This window comes from Apus apus, chromosome 4 (genome assembly GCF_020740795.1).
Source record: "Apus apus isolate bApuApu2 chromosome 4, bApuApu2.pri.cur, whole genome shotgun sequence".
Taxonomy (NCBI): Eukaryota; Metazoa; Chordata; class Aves; order Apodiformes; family Apodidae; genus Apus; species Apus apus.
In genome coordinates this window covers 34,936,487-34,958,298 of record NC_067285.1, presented here as the reverse complement: position 1 = coordinate 34,958,298, position 21,812 = coordinate 34,936,487, and the positions used below count along the sequence as shown (strand labels likewise).

At 47.4% G+C, this 21,812-nt stretch overlaps 3 protein-coding genes across 4 annotated transcripts in view; 2 read left to right on the top strand and 1 right to left on the bottom strand.

The window, feature by feature from the left end:
* Positions 1 to 7,662, top strand: part of DNAJC9 (DnaJ heat shock protein family (Hsp40) member C9) — an 18,131-nt gene extending 10,469 nt beyond the window's left edge. Inside the window, exon 6 of the mRNA XM_051618103.1 lies at positions 7,640 to 7,662. The gene's annotated coding sequence lies outside the window, so the exon portion shown is untranslated. The remainder of the gene's footprint in view (positions 1 to 7,639) is intronic.
* The window catches only part of FAM149B1 (family with sequence similarity 149 member B1), a 15,845-nt gene extending 6,496 nt beyond the window's left edge, over positions 1 to 9,349 (bottom strand). Inside the window, exons 1-11 of one of the 2 annotated variants that reach the window (XM_051618052.1) lie at positions 9,194 to 9,349; positions 7,775 to 7,879; positions 7,059 to 7,191; positions 5,939 to 6,081; positions 4,974 to 5,093; positions 4,338 to 4,508; positions 2,641 to 2,828; positions 2,241 to 2,371; positions 1,589 to 1,642; positions 1,018 to 1,130; positions 194 to 400 (exon numbers count right to left, since the gene is read on the bottom strand). In XM_051618052.1, the coding sequence (XP_051474012.1) occupies positions 194 to 400; positions 1,018 to 1,130; positions 1,589 to 1,642; positions 2,241 to 2,371; positions 2,641 to 2,828; positions 4,338 to 4,508; positions 4,974 to 5,093; positions 5,939 to 6,081; positions 7,059 to 7,191; positions 7,775 to 7,879; positions 9,194 to 9,243 (1,415 nt within the window). In that variant the 5' untranslated portion in view covers positions 9,244 to 9,349. The remainder of the gene's footprint in view (positions 1 to 193; positions 401 to 1,017; positions 1,131 to 1,588; positions 1,643 to 2,240; positions 2,372 to 2,640; positions 2,829 to 4,337; positions 4,509 to 4,973; positions 5,094 to 5,938; positions 6,082 to 7,058; positions 7,192 to 7,774; positions 7,880 to 9,193) is intronic. The other variant, XM_051618053.1, reaches the window with a different exon arrangement.
* ECD (ecdysoneless cell cycle regulator) lies at positions 9,347 to 21,812 on the top strand. The gene is made up of 13 exons (XM_051618050.1): positions 9,347 to 9,594; positions 10,784 to 10,901; positions 11,069 to 11,156; positions 12,589 to 12,767; positions 13,979 to 14,171; positions 15,283 to 15,411; positions 15,858 to 15,983; positions 16,912 to 16,997; positions 17,800 to 17,903; positions 18,737 to 18,914; positions 19,911 to 19,978; positions 20,104 to 20,318; positions 20,936 to 21,812. Exons 1-13 carry the CDS (start codon positions 9,387 to 9,389, stop codon positions 21,164 to 21,166), a joined length of 1,923 nt encoding a protein of 640 aa, XP_051474010.1. The 5' UTR covers positions 9,347 to 9,386; the 3' UTR covers positions 21,167 to 21,812.

Sequence of the window (21,812 nt, the reverse complement as noted above, 5' to 3'; positions counted from 1 at the left end):
GTGTGCAAAACTCCCTGGACGTGCGTGTGAGTCATGGAATTGCAGCTTGTGGCAGAGGAAACATCAGCTCCAGCAGCTCTGCTTTCTCGGGGGAGATTGTGCTTGAAGGGGCAGCTCATTTCCTTCATCAAATCATGTTCTTACACAATATAACCTATGTAACTTGCAGTGAGGAACTGCCTGGAGAACATACAGTCGGGTTCCTCTGAAGAGCTCGTCCACGGACCCCGGGGTCCCGGTGCGAGAGGGGCTCATGTGGATGGGGTGCAGGGTCCGTGGTGGTGGGTTCCACCTCCTGGTGGGTCGTGACAGGGATGATGTGCTGAGCTCCAGGGGACGATTTGGCCACACCCTGGTGGAGAGGGTGGCACTGGAGCCTGGCCGTCTGTCATCCAGCTCCCTAAGACAGGAATTACAACACCAGAAGAGATAGAGTCAACATGACTGGTAGCTACCCTGCCATCAAAGCACTCATCTACAGGTGACAGGGACAGTGTGCAGAGAGATGATGGGTTCTAATTTTTTAACATAATTATGTTAACTCATTTACAGCCACATTAGGAACCAGTAGGGAATGGAAAAGAAAAAAAGAAGCCTTTCTTTTTTTTACTAAACTATGAAGGCTGCAGTATAAAAGTAAAAATAAATCATCGCAATACAGATTAAAAAACCCTCTCAACACCAGTTTTCACACCCATAGCCCAGATCTAACCCAAATACCCTTCTAGGAACTGAGCAAGTCAGTTTCTCTGCCCTGTTCTGAGCTTCATCTCTTTTCATGACACCAGTGAGTGCCAACAGTAACGCCACAGCTCCTCCCTGAGTGCTAAACCAGCAGCAAACAGCAAACCTGCACTAGGAGCCTACTTGTTCCATAGAGGACAAATAAACACAGAAACAAGCAGGAAAAGAATGGAGAGTTGCTTTTTCCAGTGTAGGAAGTGACCTCACAATGGTTTGGGTTGAATCCCTTTCACTGTGAGCGTGCTCTACTTTACAACAATGTGTCATTCTTACAGTGTTTTCTCCACTGCAGGCAGATTCCTTTGCTGTAACTGGATCCCATGAATCACCATCAAGCCATTTAGATTGTGTTGAGAGCCACTACTTGACCCTTGGGAGACATTCACCTGAAAGTTTCAAAAATAACCAAGTGAATTACTGTTTGGCAGAGACATGCACACATACGTACAGATTTTGCCCTTGTAAATAATTTTGGAGGAAAGAAATTAATTTCTTCCGTGACACCCAGATCCACACTCGGATTATTTCCCCATTTAAGACCAGCATCTTTAGCACTCCATTTTCCCTGCAAAAGGTGGTGCTTACAAACTGTACCCCACCATGCTGTGCCATACTTGATGTTTTCCAACTGAGCTTCCCATTTGGCATGACAGCACCTTCCAGCCATGGCTATAATCAGAAGCTTTTCAAAACTCATTTTCCACGTAGGCTGACATTTTATGTCAAGACCAGAACTGCCAGCTCCTTCCCTGGAATACAGACTGATCTGGCAAAACACCAAATTCCACCCTCCTTAAGGACAGCAAACAGAAAATACCAGCTTCCATCTCTCCAATGTACATACTTGAGGTGCTTTTCTCCTCTTTTTGCTTTTGCGGCCACATCTGGTTTTTGGGCACTACACACACAGTGAAGGGGAACACGAGGAGGAGGCAGGGGTGGAAATAAAGGAGAAAGAAAGAAAGAAATGAGAAGGGAAGAGCTGAATTAAAACAGAACAAACAGATACTGCTGTGGTGCTCACCACTTTAGGAGCAGATCATCTAAAGCAGATTTAAACAGTAAAATTCCGTGTCTGAGAAAAAAAAACACAACCCTGTTTTGCAACTGCCCTGAGGTATTTGTCCTCTGTTGTCTGATGAGTTAGCTATGGATACACTGGTGAGAACAGGATCTCAGCCCCACACAGTGCTCCATCTCACTATTTGGGTCAAACAATATTGAAATGCAGAAAGCACAAGGTCACGACTGAACAGCCACCACGTGGTTATCGAGCGCGTGTCTAGAATATTAAGTCTTAAAGAGGAAAGTAAGACTTAAAACTTGCCACTGAGGAATAACAGAACTTAAAAAGTGTCAGAAAGGACAGTCAGCACTGACACAGCATCCAAGCTAGTTACGTGTCTGCACAGTCCCCTGCTGCACTCCAGGCTGCTTGCTTAGGTAACGCTGTATCGATCTGTCCCCACACAAACCAGCTGGCTAAAAATACTTACCACATCTGCTGCCACTGGGGGCATTTTCGTGTGTGGCACACGAGGCAACAAAGCTGGCAGAGGATCAAGCTGCAGAGGCCTTCCACCATCTGCTCTGATGGTTTCTACTGTTAAAATATTTTTCTCGTCATCTATGCAAAGCAAGAGAAAATTCCTGTAAATACAGACTGTTGGCATGGCTGGTTGCGGACAGTGCTACAAATCCACATTTTTTTTAAGGAGAGCCCTCTTAAGTGCTAAGCTCTATTAAATCTTTTGAAGGCATGTCTGTCATCAAAACCACCTTTTCTCTCCCCAGAGAGATTATTCCCAAATACATCTCCCTCTCTCTTACTGCACCCCTGCCAAGTTAAGTCACTGAAATTCTGTTTCACGTCTTCAGTGGATCTGTGATCCTTACCAGAGGCTGACCCTTCCCAGTGTCTGCAGATTAACTCTTCCATGCAGCCTAGGACTTCACTCCACACATCATCAAACACGAACGTGAGCACAGAATCCTTCATGCAGGAATATGGAGAGACAGGAGGAAACCCCAATTTCCGTCTACCAGAGGAGAGCCCCATTTTCCTCTCATGCAGCTCCTCCTCCCTGTAAAAACATGAGCATGACCATGAACACATTTTCTTTGTCTCCTGTGTATTGTTGCATTTAATGAATAGGAGTCAGACATCAGCTGAGGCTGCATTTCTGTTCTGCTTTCTCTTAAACTGAAGAAGGTCAAGGCAGCTGCCAAAACTTCAGACCTTAGTTCAGGAGTTTTGTATTTACCACACAGTATTATCTTCTGAGAGCTGATAGTTTAATAGGCAGCAGCTTCAAGTAACAGTCTAAAGAAGCAAGTTTCTGCCCCTTGGGCACCTGAACTTTTGTCTCCTCCAGAATCTACCCCTGACCTAAATGAGAGAGGACTGAGACAATCACCTTATCACTGCACACCTTGGTTTCCACATACTGAGTGATAACTTCATGAATGAGACATAATTGACCAAGGAGATCAAAGTTCCATTTTAAAACAAACAGCAGTGGTTACAGTGGGATTTGTTCATCACACTGTTAGGCTCCATATCTAACATCACTACAGAACTCTGGAGAAAAGAGAGAGGAATGTTACCACTCCTGCCTGTTTAATGCCATGCTCAGCCTGCTGCTCTCCCAGCCAGGAGGTGTTCAGGGCTTGATTCAGTTTTAGACAATTAAAAGAAATCAAATCAGAGGGGAGAAAAACCACAAATCACAGCAGCAAGTGGCCTCTGGACTCTTCCACCATGCAAGAGGTATTCTGAAGTGTGAAATCTGGAAGGCCACTGCTCAAAAAAATGTATGTTCATCTGCCAAAAGAAACTCTACAGAAGGGAGGAAACAATACAGATGCAAGCACAGTTATTCTGGCTTTCATATCTGCTCCTGAATTAGTACTGAACATCAAAAAGCTACAGACCTTGAAAAAAAGAGATGCCACTAGAAAAAGCTCTTAATTCTTCAACCATCATTACCCAGGCCATATGTTCATATTGTTGGGTTGAATAAAGTAAAGGGGAAAAAAAATCCTCTTTATACCACCCTTAATCCTTTCTTCTTAAGATGGAAATAGTGGCATTTTTTTCCTGTTAGGCATCCAATCCACTCTAATTTTTAAATTACCACTGAAAACCTCGAAAGGTACCATTTCAGCCTAAATGCTAGTAGATAATCACAGCAGCACACTGCTAGTGCATAAGAAAAAAGGATTAATCTGACTTAGTATAAAAAATAAATGCTTTTATTAAATATGTCAATATTTAGCAGGCTCTTAGTTATAATGGAAAAAACTATTTAAACTGGGCACAAAAATGACTAGTAAGACAGATGACCATAGGAAATTCAGGAAAATGATTGAGCAAAATAAAATTGTTCTAGGAAATGGACTGGGAGAAGTCCCAGCAACCTGAGGCTTTTGGAAGTTCTCTAGAGGAAACACAAAAAGGGATAAAGTCATCACAGACCTTATCAACCAACATCGAAACCAAATAGATAGACAGATAGATAGATAGATGTGTACCTAACAGCAGAAATCCCAGGACACTGGTACTAGCTGCTGTCTTAATATTCAATACCTACACATCTCTGTGGTCAAATGCAAAATATTCCTCCACGATGCCTTCAGAGACAATCACTCCATCTTCACCTTCCTCACTCTCTGGAGAGCACGAGGTCGGAGACGTGGAGCGGGTTGCCCTTTTGTGAAGGGGGGTAACAGCAAGAGGGACCTTCTTGCCAAAAACACTCATTCTGAACAGGTGAAGAGTTTCCAGAAAGCAGAAAGGAAAAGAAGTTGTTATTCCACTTCAAACAGCAGCACTTGGGGGAGCTGAGAGGCAACAGGGGAGCTGAGGCCAAGCAAGGGAGGGCAGTTCATTCTGTATTACAGCCAAAGCTCTTTTGGTTTGGCTATTTTTCATTCTTGCTAAGAAACTTGAAACTTCAGGGGAAAAAAAAAAAAGATTCAAAGCTAATTAAAACACATTCTAAGACATTCAATAGCAAAAGCAGTACTAATGTAGTGCTTTGTGCTTTTTGAACTCCTGTAGAAACCGACCAGATGATTAGCAATAAGAGCAGCTACAACAAATCGATCTTCAGAAGTCAGCAGCAGCAGCACAGGCTTCCTATTTCAGGAGCCCTGTCCCTGCAGTCCACTGGGAACACATTTACCTTCCCACCTTGGTAGGGTCTGGATGAACCACTGGTACTTACTCACTGGAATCTTTTTCTCGAGGTGAACTTACGTCTGCGGACACCGAACTGCCCGAAGGTGAACTCGAATACCAGCCATACCCTTCATCCGTGGGGATCACAATCTGCCTCCCCACAACCCTGCCAAGGCAAAGGGTCACTGAATCAGGACATGCTGGAAGTCAGATGACTGAACTCTGTGAGATTACAAACACACAGCAGCACATCCTAAAAGTTCTGTAGGGAAGCTCTGCAGCTCCCTGGGCGATGGTCAGGGTGGGTTCAGTTGTTTCCCCTCACAGATTGCTGCCAGTCAGGGAAATACAGCAAGAAAATCTTGGTTCTTTAGGCTCTGCTCATTGTAAGACTTCCTAGAACCATATCCTAGAACCATAAACTGGTTCGGATTGGAAGGATCTTAAAGAACATTTAGTTCCAACCCCCCTGCATGGGCAGGGACACCTCCCACCAGCCCAGGCTGCTCCAAGCCCCATCCAACCTGCCCTTCAACACTGCCAGGGATGGGGCAGCCACAGCTTCCCTGGGCAACCTGGGCCAGGGTCTCACCACCCTCACAGGGAAGAATTTCCTCCTTCCTAAGACTTTTGCATATGGACAAAACTGTTGAAGTACACGCAATGAAGATTAAAATGTAAGATTCCAGACAGCCACTGGTACTGCTGAGCTGGGGTAGGAGGATTTTTCATTTACCTGAATCATCTGGCTTTTAGCTCTACCATACACTTTTTCTAAGAGAATTTTGCTATGTTAAGGCCAAGTCAGTTGCAAACAGCAACAACCCTCTGGCAAGGAAACATGTGAGACAGGAGAAGGCTTATTAGTGACAGCAACAGGCAGAACACCAGAGTCATCTCTTTATCTCTGCCATTTAACTGCATAAAACTGACATTTTAAAAGCAAAGGTTTGCATCCCTGCCCTTTCATCACCCTGTGATGGCTCTGGCATTACTCTGTTAACCAAATACCTGAGGTGAGGGAAGTAGGATGTCCACTGCTGGCATTCCTCCCGCAGTCCCTCAACATGCACATTGTCCTTCTGCTCGTAGAGAAACTCATCAATGTCTCTGAACATTTGCTCAACTTGTTGTGTGGCAGCTTTATCAAATTCCTGGAAAGGAAAGTCATCCAGTATGAGTGCTACCAGTGAGTAGCATGCAGAGGGGTTGTTTTGTTTTTTTTTTTAACTGATTCTTTTTTATAATTGAAAAAGACAATTGTTTGTTTTAAGCTTAGTGGAACTGGTTTAAAGTTTCTTTATTTTGCATAGGAAGACATTTAACTTCAAGGAATTTCCCCCCCCAAAGAGATGATGCAGGGCTCTGTTTGGACTGATGGCAGCTACAAAGAAAAGCTCACACTGACACAACATAAAAATTACTAAAACATTTAGAAATATCTGTCATATTATATCGAGTTAAAACCAGTGATTTATATAAATCAGAACAGGAGGGATAAAATTCGGCAACATTTGAGTGAGATGGAAAGTGTGTTGCTTGCCATGTCCACAGAAAACAGCAAAACAAGAAGCAATGCAGACTGAAATGTTCAGGATCTTTGTTCCCTGGTAGCAAGGAAACAGGGTCAGCTCGTGGGTAATTTAAATCTGAACAGCTCCATCTCACCTCACAGAAAGCAGGAACATATTTTGTCTTGGTAGATGGGGAATAAACCATCTATTGCTAAATGGAAATAATGTTTATGGGGCTGACTGTGTTTTGAGAAAATTACAAGCATGAAGAGGTTTGCTGAAGTCACACCAAGTGTCTGAGAGGCATCCCCTCATCTTTGGGATTCCACAACAACAGCACTTCTTATCTTGTGTAGACAGACCCGTGCATTAAATTATTTGCAATTCCAAAGTTTTGGGTGGAAATGCAGAAAATTAACTGGCTAATAATATGAGCCTCACACAATTCGATCTGCCAGAAAGGAAAGATGGGGAAAGAGGTAAAAAAAAGGATGTGTTTTCTATAACCACTGTCCTGGCTCCTGAATTTTCTCCCGAAATGAATCTGCAGTGGCAATTGCCAAATGCCTTTCTACCCACTGTGCTACAGGTGGCTTGGGTGGGTCTGCTCCACTCACATCGTAGCCCCAGGAGAAGACAGAGCTGCCTTCAGTGGGGGTGTCAGCACAGCTCCCTCTAGCACACCAGGAACTCCCACCATCAGCTGGGGTGACAGGAGGGCTACCAGATTCCTTCCAGGCTTCAGGCTCCCTGAAATGCACAGGTTGAGAGGAAAAAAAAAACCAACAAAAGGAAGAAACACATACCCCACCCCCCAGAGACAAATAATCCCCGAGACAAATAATCCCTGAGACAAATAAAGTGGGTAATAAACTTTCCTTTCTGTACATAGAGGCATAGATAGACCAGAGCAGGTCCCAGCAGCGATGGATTTCAGAGGGTAAATATTTAGTTCAGAGGCATTTCAGCAGAAGTCATAATAATTCTAACTAACTCCTAATCACCTGAGTGACACAGGAAGCCTGGAGGTCACGGACAAGATGGGTTTCCCAAACATTATCTCTCAGACTATTCCATAGCCCTGGTTCTGCACCCCTCAGGAATTACTTTTACCTTTTCTTCTCTCGTTTCTGCCACAAAATTAGATGACCCAGGTTACCTGGGAACACGGACACACTCTTTGTTATTTCCAGGACAGGAGGGACGTGTTCTGCAGTGATACAGCCCTGAGGCAGCACCCAGCCAACTGCAGCCCTTCTGTACAGGTAGCTCTGCAGAGAGGTGCCCGTCTTGCCATCGTCTCCAAAGATTCCTGCTCTGTTCTGACAAGTACCTGGAGCTCTCTCCACGTTTTCCCAGCCCGGGGGCAGCTGGGCACAGCTCAGCTGGGGGTTCCGGCAGCGGGTGATGCCGCAGGGCGTGTTTGGGAAGCCCTTGTCTAGAACGAGAAGCAGAACGTGGCGTTACTTCTAAGAATCAACACCTACGGAGCTGAGTCCAGGCTAAAGGTGGAGGTAAAAGGTCTTGGCTTAGAAATCAGCGTCTTCCTTTGGACTCCACGTGTCGTGCGCTGAGCTGCAGCTCCACGAGCAGATACAAGGTCCCTGGCCCTGCTGGGGAGTTATCATCAAACCATAGAATCATAGAATCATAGAATCCTAGGGGTTGGAAGGGACCTGGAAAGATCACCCAGCCCAACCCCCCTGCCAGAGCAGGGTCACCCAGAGCACATCACACAGGAACGTGTCCAGGGGGGTTTGAATGTCTCCAGAGAAGGAGACTCCACAGCCTCTCTGGGCAGCCTGTCCCAGGGCTCTGGCACTCTCACAGGAAAGAACTTCTTCCTGATATTCACATGGAACCTCCTCTGCTCCAGTTTGTACCCATTACTCCTTGTCCTATCACTGGTCATCACTGAACAAAGCCTGGCTCTGTCCTCCTGACACTCACCCTGAACATATTTGTAAACACTGATGAGGTCGCCCCTCAGCCTCCTCTTCTCCAAGCTCAAGAGACCCAGCTCCCTCAGCCTTTCCTCATCAGGGAGATGTTCCACTCCCTTCAGCATCTCTCTGGCTCTGCCCTGGACTCTTTCCAGCAGTTCCCTGTCCTTCCTGAACTGAGGGGCCCAGAACTGGACACAACACTCCAGATGCGGCCTCAGCAAGGCTGAATAGAGGGGGAGGAGAACCTCCCTTGACCTACTAACCACCCCCTTTCTAGCCCACCCCAGGATGCCACTGGCCTTCTTGGCCACAAGGGCACATTGCTGGCTCATGGTCACCCTCCTGTCCACCAGGACCCCCAGGTCCCTTTCTCCTACCCTTCTCAATGCTGGGGTGCCCAGCAAACCCTGCGGTGGCAGGTCAGGAGAAACAGCATTTCCTGCGGGTTTGTTTGGGTTTTGTTTTTTCAGTGTTTAGATGTCTAGGACAAGAGGGACCACTCAAGTCACAGCAGCTGCAAACGGAGCGAGCTGGAACACGCGCTGGCACGAAGAGGAGCTAAAAACACCCAGCCCAGGCCTGTTTAAACCTCCTGCCACCCCACAAACCGCCTCCGGGTCAAGTTGCCGCTTGGGTCTGGCGGAAAAACGCAGGCCAGAGGAGGGGTTTGATACGTTCTGCTGCCAAGCGGCGGGCAGGCCGGGCCCGCAGCCCCCCGAGCAGGGCCCGGCGGGGCGGGATGGAGCTGCGGGGCCTCAGCTGGGTGCGGGGCAGGAGGCGGGGAGGGGGGGGCTGCGGCCACTCACATCTCCGCGGCTCCGTGCGGCACCGGCTTCCGTGCGTACCGAGAGATCATCCTCCTCCTCCTCCTCCTGCTGCGGGGGCTGCGGGGGCTGCTTCCCGCCGCCCCGCCATGACACCGCCCCGCCCCCGCGCGGGAGGAGCCGCCCGGGCCCCGCCAGCCCCGGGCCCGACAGCCCCGGCAGCCCCAGCCCCGCCATGGCGGGCGGCCCCTGCCCCGGCCCCTGTCCCGGCCCCGCGCTGCCCGCGGACGCCGTGCGCTACCGGCTGTTCGCGGCGGGCGGGCCGGGCGGGCAGGCCCTGCTGCCGCGCTGCGCTCGGGCCGCCCTGCTGCGCTTGGCGCCGCTCCTGGCCTCCTACATCTGGCAGCGGCAGCCCTTCCGTCTGCGCTGCGTGCCGGGCTGCGGTGAGCGGGGCTGGGGGGTGAGGGGCTGGGGGTGCGGGGCTGGGGGTGAGGGGAGAGGGGCTGGGGTAAAGGGGCTGGGGGTGAGGGGCTGGGGGTGAGGGGTGAGGGGTTGGGGGGTGAGGGGTGAGGGGCTGGGGTAAAGGGGCTGGGGGGTGAGGGGAGAGGGGTTGGGGGGTGAGGGGTGAGGGGTTGGGGGGTGAGGGGTGAGGGGCTGGGGGAGAGGGGCTGGGGGTTGGGGGGTGAGGGGCTGGGGGTTGGGGGGTGAGGGGCTGGGGGTGAGGGGCTGGGGGGTGAGGGGTTGGGGGGTGAGGGGCTGCGGGTGAGGGATGAGGGGCTGCGGGTGAGGGATGAGGGGCTGGGGAGTGAGGGGCTGGGGGGTGAGGGGCTGGGGGTGAGGGATGAGGGGCTGGGGGTGAGAGATGAGGGGCTGGGGGTGAGAGATGAGGGGCTGGGGGTGAGGGATGAGGGGCTGGGGGTGAGAGATGAGGGGCTGGGGGTGAGAGATGAGGGGCTGGGGGTGAGAGATGAGGGGCTGGGGGGTGAGGGGCTGGGGGATGAGGGGCTGGGGGTGAGGGATGAGGGGTTGGGGGGTGAGGGGCTGGGGGAGAGGGGTTGGGGGGTGAGGGGAGAGGGGTTGGGGGGTGAGGGGCTGGGGGGTGAGGGATGAGGGGCTGGGGGTGAGGGGAGAGGGGCTGGGGGTGAGGGGCTGGGGGAGAGGGGATGGGGGGTGAGGGGAGAGGGGTTGGGGAGTGAGGGGTTGGGGAGTGAGGGGCTAGGGGTGAGGGGCTGGGGGGTGAGGGGCTGGGGGGTGAGGGGTTGGGGGCTGGGGGTGAGGGGCTGGGGGAGAGGGGATGGGGGGTGAGGGGAGAGGGGTTGGGGAGTGAGGGGTTGGGGAGTGAGGGGTTGGGGAGTGAGGGGCTAGGGGTGAGGGGCTGGGGGGTGAGGGGCTGGGGGGTGAGGGGTTGGGGGCTGGGGGGTGAGGGGAGAGGGTTTGGGGGAGAGGGGCTGGGGGTGAGGGGAGCGGGGCTGGGGGGTGAGGGTTTGGGGGGTGAGGAGCTGGGGGTGAGGGACTGGGGGTGAAGGGAGCGGGGCCGGGGGGGTGAGGGGCCGGGGGTGAGGGGAGCGGGGCTGGGGGTGCGGGGACCCATCCAGCCCCTGAGCCGACTTGTCTCTCTCTGCCCGTGTCCAGGCGAGACCCCGGCGCACATTGGCGGGACGACGCTGTTCGGGGATAACGTGGAGGACGAGTGGTTCATCGTCTACCTGGTGCGGGAGATCACCAGGGAGTTCCCGGGGCTGGCGGCCAGGTAAGGCTGCCCGGGGGTGAGCGGGGGCAGCACCTTTCCTGACGGAGAGGGCTGGGGGAGGTCGTGTCCCGGTATGAGAGAGAAGGCATCGAGGTGCCTTCAGAAGCGCGTGGTGGTTGTGCTGTGCCAGGCTTCCCCTGCTGAGAAACCCGTTTGTCCTTGGCCAGGATCGATGACAACGATGGGGAGTTCCTCTTGATAGAAGCAGCTGATTTTCTCCCCAAGTGGCTGAATCCTGAGAACAGCGAGAACAGGGTGAGTAAAACTTCTCTACCAGTTGGCAAGGGGCTCACAGTGGCCTTTTAGTTCCCACTTGGAGTTTTCCTTTACGTCTGGATCTAGCCAAGCTGTCTGACTGCCACTGAGAAGCCAGAGTGCTCTCTGTGAGGAGACTTCTGGTCAGGTCTCACGACTTGTTTTAATTAGCAGCATGTTCTTTTTCTGGCACAGTCTGCTTTCTTTCTGGTTCTAATGAGGCTCTTTATGCTTGCTGTGGACGTTGAATGAGAGACTTAATCAGTGGAAACCTCTGGTACTCCGTTCTGCTCTGCATGCTCCTGCAGAGTGCTATGTAGACTGAGTGTGTCCTGAGAAACTGCTGTAGGGCTGTCTAGAAATAGTTACAGATATCAAGTGATTCTTCTAGAGTGGCTTTTTTGGCGGGAGGAAGAAAGGGAACACTGTTATGCTCATGTATTCTTACACTGATGAGTATAAGGCTGTGAGTCTTGTTCAGCTGGATCACTGGCACAGAAATCAGTCTTTGAGAGCTGTTCCATAATGCAGGGCTGACTTGAGTTTTTAAACCTTGTTACTACTCATGGTGGCAAATGTGAAGGCAGTGAAGCTGTTGTGCTCTTGATTCATCTGTCAAGTCAGTGAGTTGGGTCAGCTTTCTGTTTTCTAGGCTACTGGAGGGCAGAGAAAGCTTGGATAACCTGGGAGCTGTGGAATGTGTTTGGCACTGTAATGCAAACATACCATATTGCCCTCCTCAACTTATTTTTTCATTAGCAAATATTTGTTTTTTTGCTGTTGTTTTGTGGTGTGTTTTTTTTTCCTACCACAAGGCTCTTAAAAATAAAAGGGTTGGGACACAACAGAAAAGTTAACTGCAAACCTGTGTCTGTCCTATCAGTGCTGTATTATGGGGGGGGTTGGACTAGATGATCTTTCAAGGTCTCTTCCAACCCCTAAGATTCTGTGATTTTTTTTTTTTTTCCCTTCTGTTTGAGGAAATAGATGGAATGAGTGAGTTGATGATTCAGTTTTCTTCTGACAAAGGATCAGGAGCCAGCAGGGGTCACATCTAGCCCCTGAAATAATGCTTTTCAGTCCCTGCACTTGAGCAGTTGGCTCGTGCTGTCTGATTCTCCTGAGGTAAACCTCTAGCTGAAGAGCAAGTGTTGGTATTCAGGAGACAAGATGTATTTGACCAAAAATTGTTGCAGCTAAAATTGGACGGGGTTTATTTACTGGTTGGATCATGATCTCTGGCATTTGTATTTACCTTATCTCCCATTTTAAAAGCAACATCAGCAACAAAAGGTAGCTACTCTCTGCATTGTTCTTCTCTTTGTACTTCAGTGTTTTTCCCTGTTGACACAAATGCAAGAAATGGCATGTTACATTGCCTGGTCTGTGGTGGTTCTTACCCTGTTCTGACGAGAAAATCCCTGTCTGCCAGGTGTTCTTTTACAAAGGAGAACTGCACATCATTCCCCTGGCAGAGACTGAGGAGCAGGGATGTGACCTGCCTGCTGTCAGCCCAACAATCTCACAGGCACTGACGCTGTTATCCCGCCGCTCCGAGGAGTTCCTGGCTGCAGAGCCCATCAGAGCAGCCATCGACAAACGCATCAGTGGGTATGTGGGTGTTCTCCTTTCCTGCAGAAGTCCCTTGTGATTCTGAGCTGTCAGGGCTACTTTCTTGTAGTCTGTTTTCCTGGTAGATGTGATGAAGTTGCTTCCTGATCAGAAACCACCGGCCAGATGTTCTTTGTTGCCTTCCTTTCAAGAGGGGGACCAGTGTAGGCTGTGGTGTCACCTGGGGGCTCTGGCAGTGGTTCCCTGTTGTGATGCCTCACCTGACAATGACAAGAGTGACTCTTCCTTCACAATCCTTCTTCTACTGAAAAATCTGAAGGTTCTGTGGGCCTTTAGGAGCTGGGGGCGGGGGGGAGAAAGAGAGCTGCAAGCTCAAGTGTAGAACCAGCACGCTTCTCAGAGCATCAGCTGGTCCACCTGAGTGTTCAGCTGTGTTCTGGGGTTTTTTTGCAAGGATTTGACAGTGGAAGCCACATGGCTTCTGCAGTGAAGGATGCTGGATAGCTGGATGTGTTGGTCATGTTCAGAGGGATTCAGTTTGCCATTGTGGGGATTAAGTTTTTATTAGCTGGGTATATTAATATCTGTGTATGTATGTAAACCAACATTGCAGGTGTTAGGTTAGCTGGGTTTTAACTTCAGTTTAGAATAATCTCCTGGCACTTGACCTATAATACAGATTAATATTAAAACAAAAATCACAGAATGGTTTGGATTCAGGGGGATCTTAAAGACCATCTAGTTCCGACCCCCCTGCATGGGCAGGGACACCTCCCACCAGCCCAGGCTGCTCCAAGCCCCATCCAACCTGCCCTTCAACACTTCCATGGATGGGGCAGCCACAGCTTCTCTGGGCAACCTGTTCCAGTGTCTCCCCACCCTCACAGGGAAAGATTTCTTCCTAATGTCCAACCTAAATCTCCCCTCATCCAGTTTTAATCCGTTCCCCCTTGTCCTCTCCCTCCCTGCCCTTGTCCCAAGCCCCTCCCCAGCTTTCCTGGAGCCCCTTCAGGCACTGGAAGGTGCTCTAAGGTCTCCCTGGAGCCTTCTCTTCTCCAGGCTGAACACCCCAACTCTCTCAGCCTGTCTCCAGAGCAGAGCTCCTCTAGCCTACTGAGCATCTCCATGACCCTCCTGTGGACTCTCTCCATGAGCTCCCTGTCCTCCTTACATTGGGGGCTCCAGAACTGGACCCAGTGGTTCAGGCTTGCAATACACCTGACGCGCTACGTTGCTGTTGCACGCTACAGGTATCCCGAGAAAATCCAGGCCTCATTCCACCGGGCCCACTGCTACCTTCCAGCAGGCATCGCAGCAGTGCTGAGGCAGCGCCCCTCGCTGGTGGCCCCGGCAGTCCAGGCCTTTTACCTGCGGGATCCAGGGGATTTAAGAGCCTGTCGTTGCTTTCGAACTTTCCCTCCAGACCAGCGCGTCATGACTCTTGTAAGTGTCCCTTCTGGTGCAGCTTGTCACCCAGGTCGTGGTTGCTGATGTGGGCTCTGTGGTCAGTCGATACAAATACCTGGATTTCCTTTTTGAAATAGCCTGTTTTCTGAGTTGTTGTTTTCTTTTAAGGCTAGATGTTAATTTCCATTCCGTTGCCTTTATAGCTTTTCTGCCTTCAGATTGACGTGGCTGGGCTTTCAGATGGCTAATCACAGAGTGTCTTGGGTTGGAAGGGACCTCTAAAGGTCATCTAGTCCAACCCTCCCTACAATAAGCAGGGACATCTCACTCGAGAACTACAGATTGCTCAGAGCCCCTTCTTCAAGCCCGACCTTGAATGTCTCCAGGGATGGGGCCTCCACCACCTCTCTAGGCAACTTGTTCCAGTGACCCACCCCCTTCATATTAAAGAGCTTTTTCCTCATGTCCAACATAAATCTGCCCTTCTCTATCTTGAAACCACTACCCCTTGAGATAAGTGTTTCTGAAATCAGAGGTTCCTGCTCGTAGTTCCTCTGCTGACATCCTTGCTGGTCTAGTTCTGTGATCAGAGCAGTTTGCCAGCCAACATGAGGAGTTGCTCCTAACTACTCCTACCTGTTCATTCCAAGGCTTTTCACCTTCTCAGCTGTGCTTACACAGCTCTGTGAAAGCTCTTTTATGAAGTGTTTAATGAGCATTGTCCAAGCAGTGTTGTAGCTGACATGTTTGCATTACAGAGTTATACCCTTAGACTCCTGAAAAGAGGCTTTGGAGGCAAATTTTAGATTTCTAGACTGCTCCTGAAAAGTCAGCTTTGGTTTTGTTAGCTGAAAAGAACCCTTAACTTTTTCAAAATACATCTTGTTGGCATGAATACTGAAGATTTTTTTTCTAATGTACTTAGACTGAATGAAGTTCATGTTTATTTAGAGATGTCAACTTGGAATATACTTTGTAAGATCTGAAGAGCAACACACCTAAGATACATTTTGAATACAGGCTCGGGTGGTGTCTGTAATACGGGTGTTTTAGAGCAAAATTTAGAGGAGGCTGGTGGAAAGTTGATGCCTGTACACAACACAGTTACTCTGCAGTGAGTGTTTTCCTTCTGCTCTGGCTTTTTCAGGTGACTTTCACAAAGTGTTTATATGCTCAGCTGGTGCAGCAGAAGTTTGTTCCAGACAGACGCAGTGGGTACACCCTGCCCCTCCCATCTCACCCTCAGTACAAAGCCCACGAGCTGGGCATGAAACTGGTAATTCTTTTTTATGCCTTCAGTTTCTTGCTTGCTTACGTGTGTCCAAGAGATGGCTCTTTGCTTCTGAGTTGCTTGCTTGTGCAGAAAAATCTGAGCAAATTCCCAGCTGTTTTCCTGGAATGACACTCCCAGTATGATGGGAGTTTTCTCTCAGAGAGCAGAGCACTCCTGTGCTTCCACAGATCAAAGTCCACAGGCAAAGTCTTCATGCTTTTGTGAGGAGTAGCTCGTGCACTGTAGATCTGTCTTTTGGGTTGCTTTGCCCATGTAGAGAAACTTTGTCAAGATGATCCATTATTGCTGCAGAAAGACAGATTCCAACTTTGGCAGCTGCTTCTCAGATGGCAGCATCAGGAGTGCAAGGGTTCTTTCTGCAGGCATTTCAAGGTGCTCTGGAATGTGGCACATCCTGAGGACCTGTTGTTGTTGCATCTCTCACACAGGCTCATGGCTTTGAAATGTTGTGCTCCAAGTGCAGTGAAGTGTCTCCTGGTGCCAAGAGAAATGTGTTAAGTGGTCCCCTGTGGGAGAGATTCCTCAGCAGCCTGGAGGAAAAACAGTATTTCAAGGTGAAGCTGTGTGTGTGTATGTGCCTGCATCCTCTGAATGATTCAGAAACACATTTTAGATTTTGAACTTGTGTAAGTAGTTACACCAGGCCAAGAAATCCACTGCTTCTGTCTGTGGAAAATGAAGGAATGTCTTTAAAGGAGGTACATGCAGTTGGTTCCCCTTTGAAATGAATGTATTTATTTTGGAAAATGGAAAGTAAAAAGCAGGGGTATCAGGATGACTTCATTCATCTAAAGAAAGGGGAAATGCACTTGAATGAAGGACAGCACAGTGTGGTTGTGTGCCAGTGTAACTGTTTTCACTGCTCTGCATTTCATTTGCATGCCTCTAGAGTTAAATATTCTTTAAGATCTGTACTTCACACCCATTTGGGCCCATGTAAATGTCTTTTTTGTTTGTGTGGGGTTTCTTTTTTGTTTGTTTTTCAAAGATGCCTTTGACTACTTATTTCAAGCTCTTGGATTGGACATAAACTTATTTCAAGGTTCTAAAACTGGACAACTTTATTGGAATGCTTAGGTTCCTGTCTTTTAAATACAGAAAAAAGGGAATAAGGGAATATTCTTACAGTACTACAATGCCACTTCTGTAGAGAATTCCCAAACACCAGAAGGTTCATTCACAGTTCTTGAAGAATTGTAACCTGGGCTTGATAAATCCATCCTGTTGTGGGAATAGTAACATGATCTGTGATTGTGTTTAGAGTGCACCTTGTGAAACTGCAGCAGGAGGCTCCAGTTTGTATTTGACTTGCAAAACACCTTTCCTGCATTCTTCTGTTCCAAGTATAGGTGGCAAAGCAGTCTTGTTTTTCTTTTTCTCAGCACTCAGTTTCTGTGTGACAAATAGTCTGACTGTGAAAAGGGAGGGAGAATGGTTTGTTGATGTATTAAATTGCTTTATTAATATTGCTTTATTAAATAGGGAGAAATGAAAGGATCTGCTAAGTACTTGGAACGGCTGCATATGGCAGAAGATTACTTCCAGCAATCTGTTGCCCAGCCAGAAAGGTAACAGCTGCTTTAAATTAATGAGTAATCTTACACAGTACCTACAAGTCCTTTAATTTACCTTTTTTAGTACTTGTTACAAAGAACCTGAACCCTTTTCTCTAAGTTGTGTACTTAGCACAGGTGCTGTGGCTGGGCCATGCGGGTATTAATGCCTCTAGATACTCTTTGCTTGTATAAGTTATTGCTTGAGTAACTATTTATCTTGGTTTTGTAAAATGCTAAGCTATTCCAAGTGGGTTAAGAGGTGACTGAAAAGCATTATTTGGTTGGCTGGCTATAGGAAGTGTTTAAAGGTTTCATTGAAAAGCAATCCCAGTGAATAATAAATACAGAGTAATGTGTCTCCTTTACTCAAGACAGGCAGCTGGCTGTAGATTTCTCCAGAGAAATCAAATCCAAAAGAGATCAAATCCAAAAAATAAGTCATTACCAAAATATCTGAGGGTTTGCCAGCTCATAATATCTTGACAGAGAGTTGCTTGAATTTCCAGGCTGTGCTGTTTGGGATCTGGAAATCCTCATGTTTACCAAATCAAAATATCAAGAGTAAAGGGAAATGGATGGACCCAAAGCCTGTTTCTCAACAAGGAATTACAATAATTGACCAAGTCTTGTTTTGGATCATATTATCTGTGTAGTATTCTTGTACTTTCCCCAGGTTCAATTATCTTTTTGATGTATTTGCACGGAAGGGATAATGAGGAATTTGAGTGAAAACCTGCCTGGAGAGGGAGCCATACTATTGGCATGGTAATGCCAGGAAAAATCCATTTTAGTCCATTGCATGTTTTCCTTCTAGCTCTGAAGTGAGCCCAGGTGATGAAATCTTGAGGTTGCTACAGACAACAACCATTGACTTGGAGGAGTTTGAGAGAGAAGCAGCTTGCCTTCCTCCAGAGGATGGTGAGCAGGGTCTGGGGGTGGACTCTTCCTATCACAAATGATCATTTGTGGTGGGAGAGGGGGGAATGTTTGTATCTACTTAGCTTGTCAGCTATCCTGGGAATGCTGGAGGGGGGCTGTTATTTAGGATTCAGGGGACCAGGTCGTTTGGATAAGCCACAAAGGTTGTGGCTGTGAATTGGCAAGATTTGCAATCCAGTTTCTGGTTTGATACCTCTGGATCAGTAACACCACGTGCTCTTACACTAGTGCTTTGTGTCAACTATCTACCAGACAGAAGGTATTTAAACATTTTATAAAAATAAACCCATTCCAGTACTGACAATACCAAGTTAATTACTGTCTGATCTACTCTGGTGGCCAATATAAGACCATCATAAACTTTATATAATAGGTGTTTTTCCACTCATTTGACAGAATGAGTGAACAACAGATGTAGTTATTGCAGGTGTGCAGCACAGGTCCCATCTGTATCTCTGCAGGATGCAGAAGCACACAATCCAACACTCACTGTTCATGATCATAGCTGAGGGTTGGATTTGCTCTCCCTTTTCTTCCTTCATTTAGTGGCAGAGGGATGATCTGTGTCTAGACCCATATCTGCTAGTTTGAAGCTGCGTGTAAAGCTGAGTTTTAAAGCAGTAAAATGAAATCTGAACTCTTCTTCTCAGCCTCCCACTGCCTTCTACCCTGTGTTTGCCAGTATCACCAATAAAATGTAATAGTGCAAAAATGAGCTGCAGAATGCTTGGCAGTACCCCCAGCCATCTGGCCTGGGTCTCGTGGGCTGACAGACTTGTGCAGCATCACAAGTATTTGCTGTGTTCTCTCAGATGACAGTTGGCTGGAGATCACACCAGATGATCTGGATCAGATGCTGAAGGAGGCAAGAAGTGACTCCCCTCCTTCCTCACACGAGGAAGAGCAGAAATATGACTTGGAAGCAGTTGCTGAAAGCATGAAAGCTTTTGTGTCCAAAGTCTCGACGCATGAAGGAGCAGAAATGCCATGGTGGGTAGTGGTTTTTAAGTTGGGTGGCTGGTGTAGAATGTGGTTGTGTTCTGCTGCAGCCCTTTGGTTGGTTCTGTGATGCAGAGGAGCAAAGTTTAAAAGTCTGCTTAGCGGGGGCCTGAGACAAAACCTGACACTGCTGCAGGTAAATTGCTGGCAGTTGTGCTCTTTTCCAGCACGTGGGGTTTTGTGGGTTTGGTTGGGTTTTGTGGGCTTTTAACGTTTTGTCCACCCTTTTAAGTTGAAGGCTCAAGTTCATTTGTGCTGAAATTTTTCTACCATGAAGAACTGAAGGCACTTAACTATGCAGACAACAGCAGAATGTCACTAGATCAGTTGTTGGAGTTCAGGAAGTGTGTGTATGAATGTTGCGTGGACAGGCCTTTAATTTTTAAAAAAACAGGTAGTAGCATGTTGCCCAGGTTCTTTTTCACAGCTTTAATATTGAGAAAATAGTGCTGTGCACTCTGTAGCAAGCATTTAAGGGTCTACTCAGTTTATGCTCTGAAGTGTTTGATCCTTTTTAATTGGTGTTGGTGTCAATGTCTGAGTTATAATGTACCTTTATTTCAGGTTTTAAAAAAGCAAACAAACCCTAAAATCAAAACTGAGCCTTATGAGACCAGAATGAAACCTGTAGTGTTCTTTCTAAGCAGGGGGTATCAGAGATTCTCAGCTTTTTAAATCTGTGTTTAACACCCCCACTTTGTTCCAGAAGGATTCAGGTGGGTTTACTTTGATTGCCCTCAGAACAATTTTTGTTTGACTATGACAAAGAATTAGAGTTGTTGGTTTTCTTTTCTCCACACCAGGAGTTACTCTCCTTGCTGTCTCATTCCTAATTCATACAAGCCCCAGACTTTCAACACCATCAGTTTAAATGTCCCAGCTTGTATTTTGGCTTGAGAGAAACCAGTGTCCCATGTGGGTTTTGCCTGTGTCAGATTTATGCAAGCATAAAAGCTTTATTTCTTTAAAAATATGTTTATATTTCAGGTCAGTTGATGAATCCCATGTTACCTTTGACGTAGATTCTTTCACAAAAGCTTTGGACAGAATTTTAGGTGAGATTTTTCTTTGTGTTTTCTGTCAGAGTCTCTCATGGTTATTTGTCTTCCCTGGGTTTTCTGACCACCCATGGGTGCTGTGCTGGTTTGTTTACTACAAACTGACACAAAATAATACACAGGGGCAGACTCAGACTCAGAAGAGCTGGATTCTGATGATCTGGATGAAGAGCAGGAGTTTGTCTCCTCAGAGGAAGATGATGAAGACTTAGATGCTGAAAACCAAAGGCAAGACCCTAATGAGCTGATAGGCAGTCTCAAGTCGTACATGGATGAGATGGACCAGGAACTGGCACAAACCCATGTTGGTAAAAGTTTCACCACCCAAAAGAAAGGGGTAAGTAAGGCCTTGAGTTCTACTTGGGAGCAGAACAGCCTTGAGAGTGTTGGCAGGCAAGAGGAACTGTGCAAAAATGGGTCATTCTGAGTAATGTGATCAAAAACTTCTGTCTTCTAACCCTGTGTTAAGTAATTATTTAAATTTTTAAAAAAATCCCTTGTGCAAGCAAAATGTGCTGCAGTTGCATCATGGTGTATTCCTTTGGAAAAACAAAACAACTTAAAAAAACAAACCCAAAACTTAGCTAAGGCTTTTAACTTGCACATCTTTTCCCAAGACTTGGTTTCATTTCCTATTTTTTTTCACCCTGCTTCAGCAGGGAGGCAAGCAGCTGCAGCTTGACTTCTTGAGAGTTCCTGTGGTAGATGAGCCAGGCCCCAGTCACCCTCTCTGTCCTCCTCTAGGAACTTCATCTGTATAATGGAAAGTGATGATTTTTAACTGGTATAAGCATTTGGTGACTAAATTCCTGCCAAGACAGTGTGGAAAATACTGCTTTGTTGGCTGCAGACCTGGTGCCTTGTTTCTTTTCTCTAGTGATTTGGCATCTTTTTCTATTTGAAAAACCTTGTTTTTGTAATTTGGTAACACTTTCTCTTTATGCTTAACTACAGGCAAGCTCTGTTAACGCAGCTACATCTCAGAGTGCTGGCCCTGATTCTGGATCTGAAGAGACTGAGTTGACACCAGTTGATGTGGATGTGAACCTAGTAACTAACCTACTTGAATCCTACAGTGCTCAGTCTGGGCTGGCAGGACCCACCTCTAACATTTTACAGAGCATGGGAGTGTTTTTGCCTGAAAATGCAGATCGTGCTGCCTCTGGTAAGGGAGGAACAGAATAAAAGGCTGCCTTCATGCAGAAGAAATGGCTGATTGAGAAGCAAAGTACAGGAAAAACATGCAGTATTTGGAAGAAGAGATGAAAAGGTTTGAATTTAAAGCACTGTATGCAATAAGTTATGTGTGACTTTCAAGATGCATAGTGAATTTACCTGGAAAAGGTGTCTGTTTGGATACTATCTTGGGTGAAAATTGGATTCTTCCAGTGCTAACATGTTTTCAGAAAACTGAAAAATGATGTTGTGGCTGAAATGAAACTTTTTCTTCTGAAACTGGTCTTCAGTTTTAGAAATCAACAATCCAATCACATTTCTGAAATGTCCTTTTTACCCATTGCAAGGTGGTTTCCCTGTCTGGAAAGCAGTTCTTGTTCTGAAAATGCTCCTGCCTTCAGGGGCAGATGGAGGAATCCTGTATTACAGGAGCTGTGTTCTCCTGTGGATTTGGGAATGCTGGTTAAGTAAGTGTCCAGCAAACACTTACAAGTACAGTAACTGCATTGTGAGAACTTCTGGTAATTACTGGAAAAATCTGTTCTTTATTAACCAGGAGGTTTGAAAAGTAGTTGGTTTGAGTATTTAAATACTGGCTCTAAGTATTTTCTGGGATTTATTTAAATAAAAGCAGAAATGCAGCTTGATTACTGGA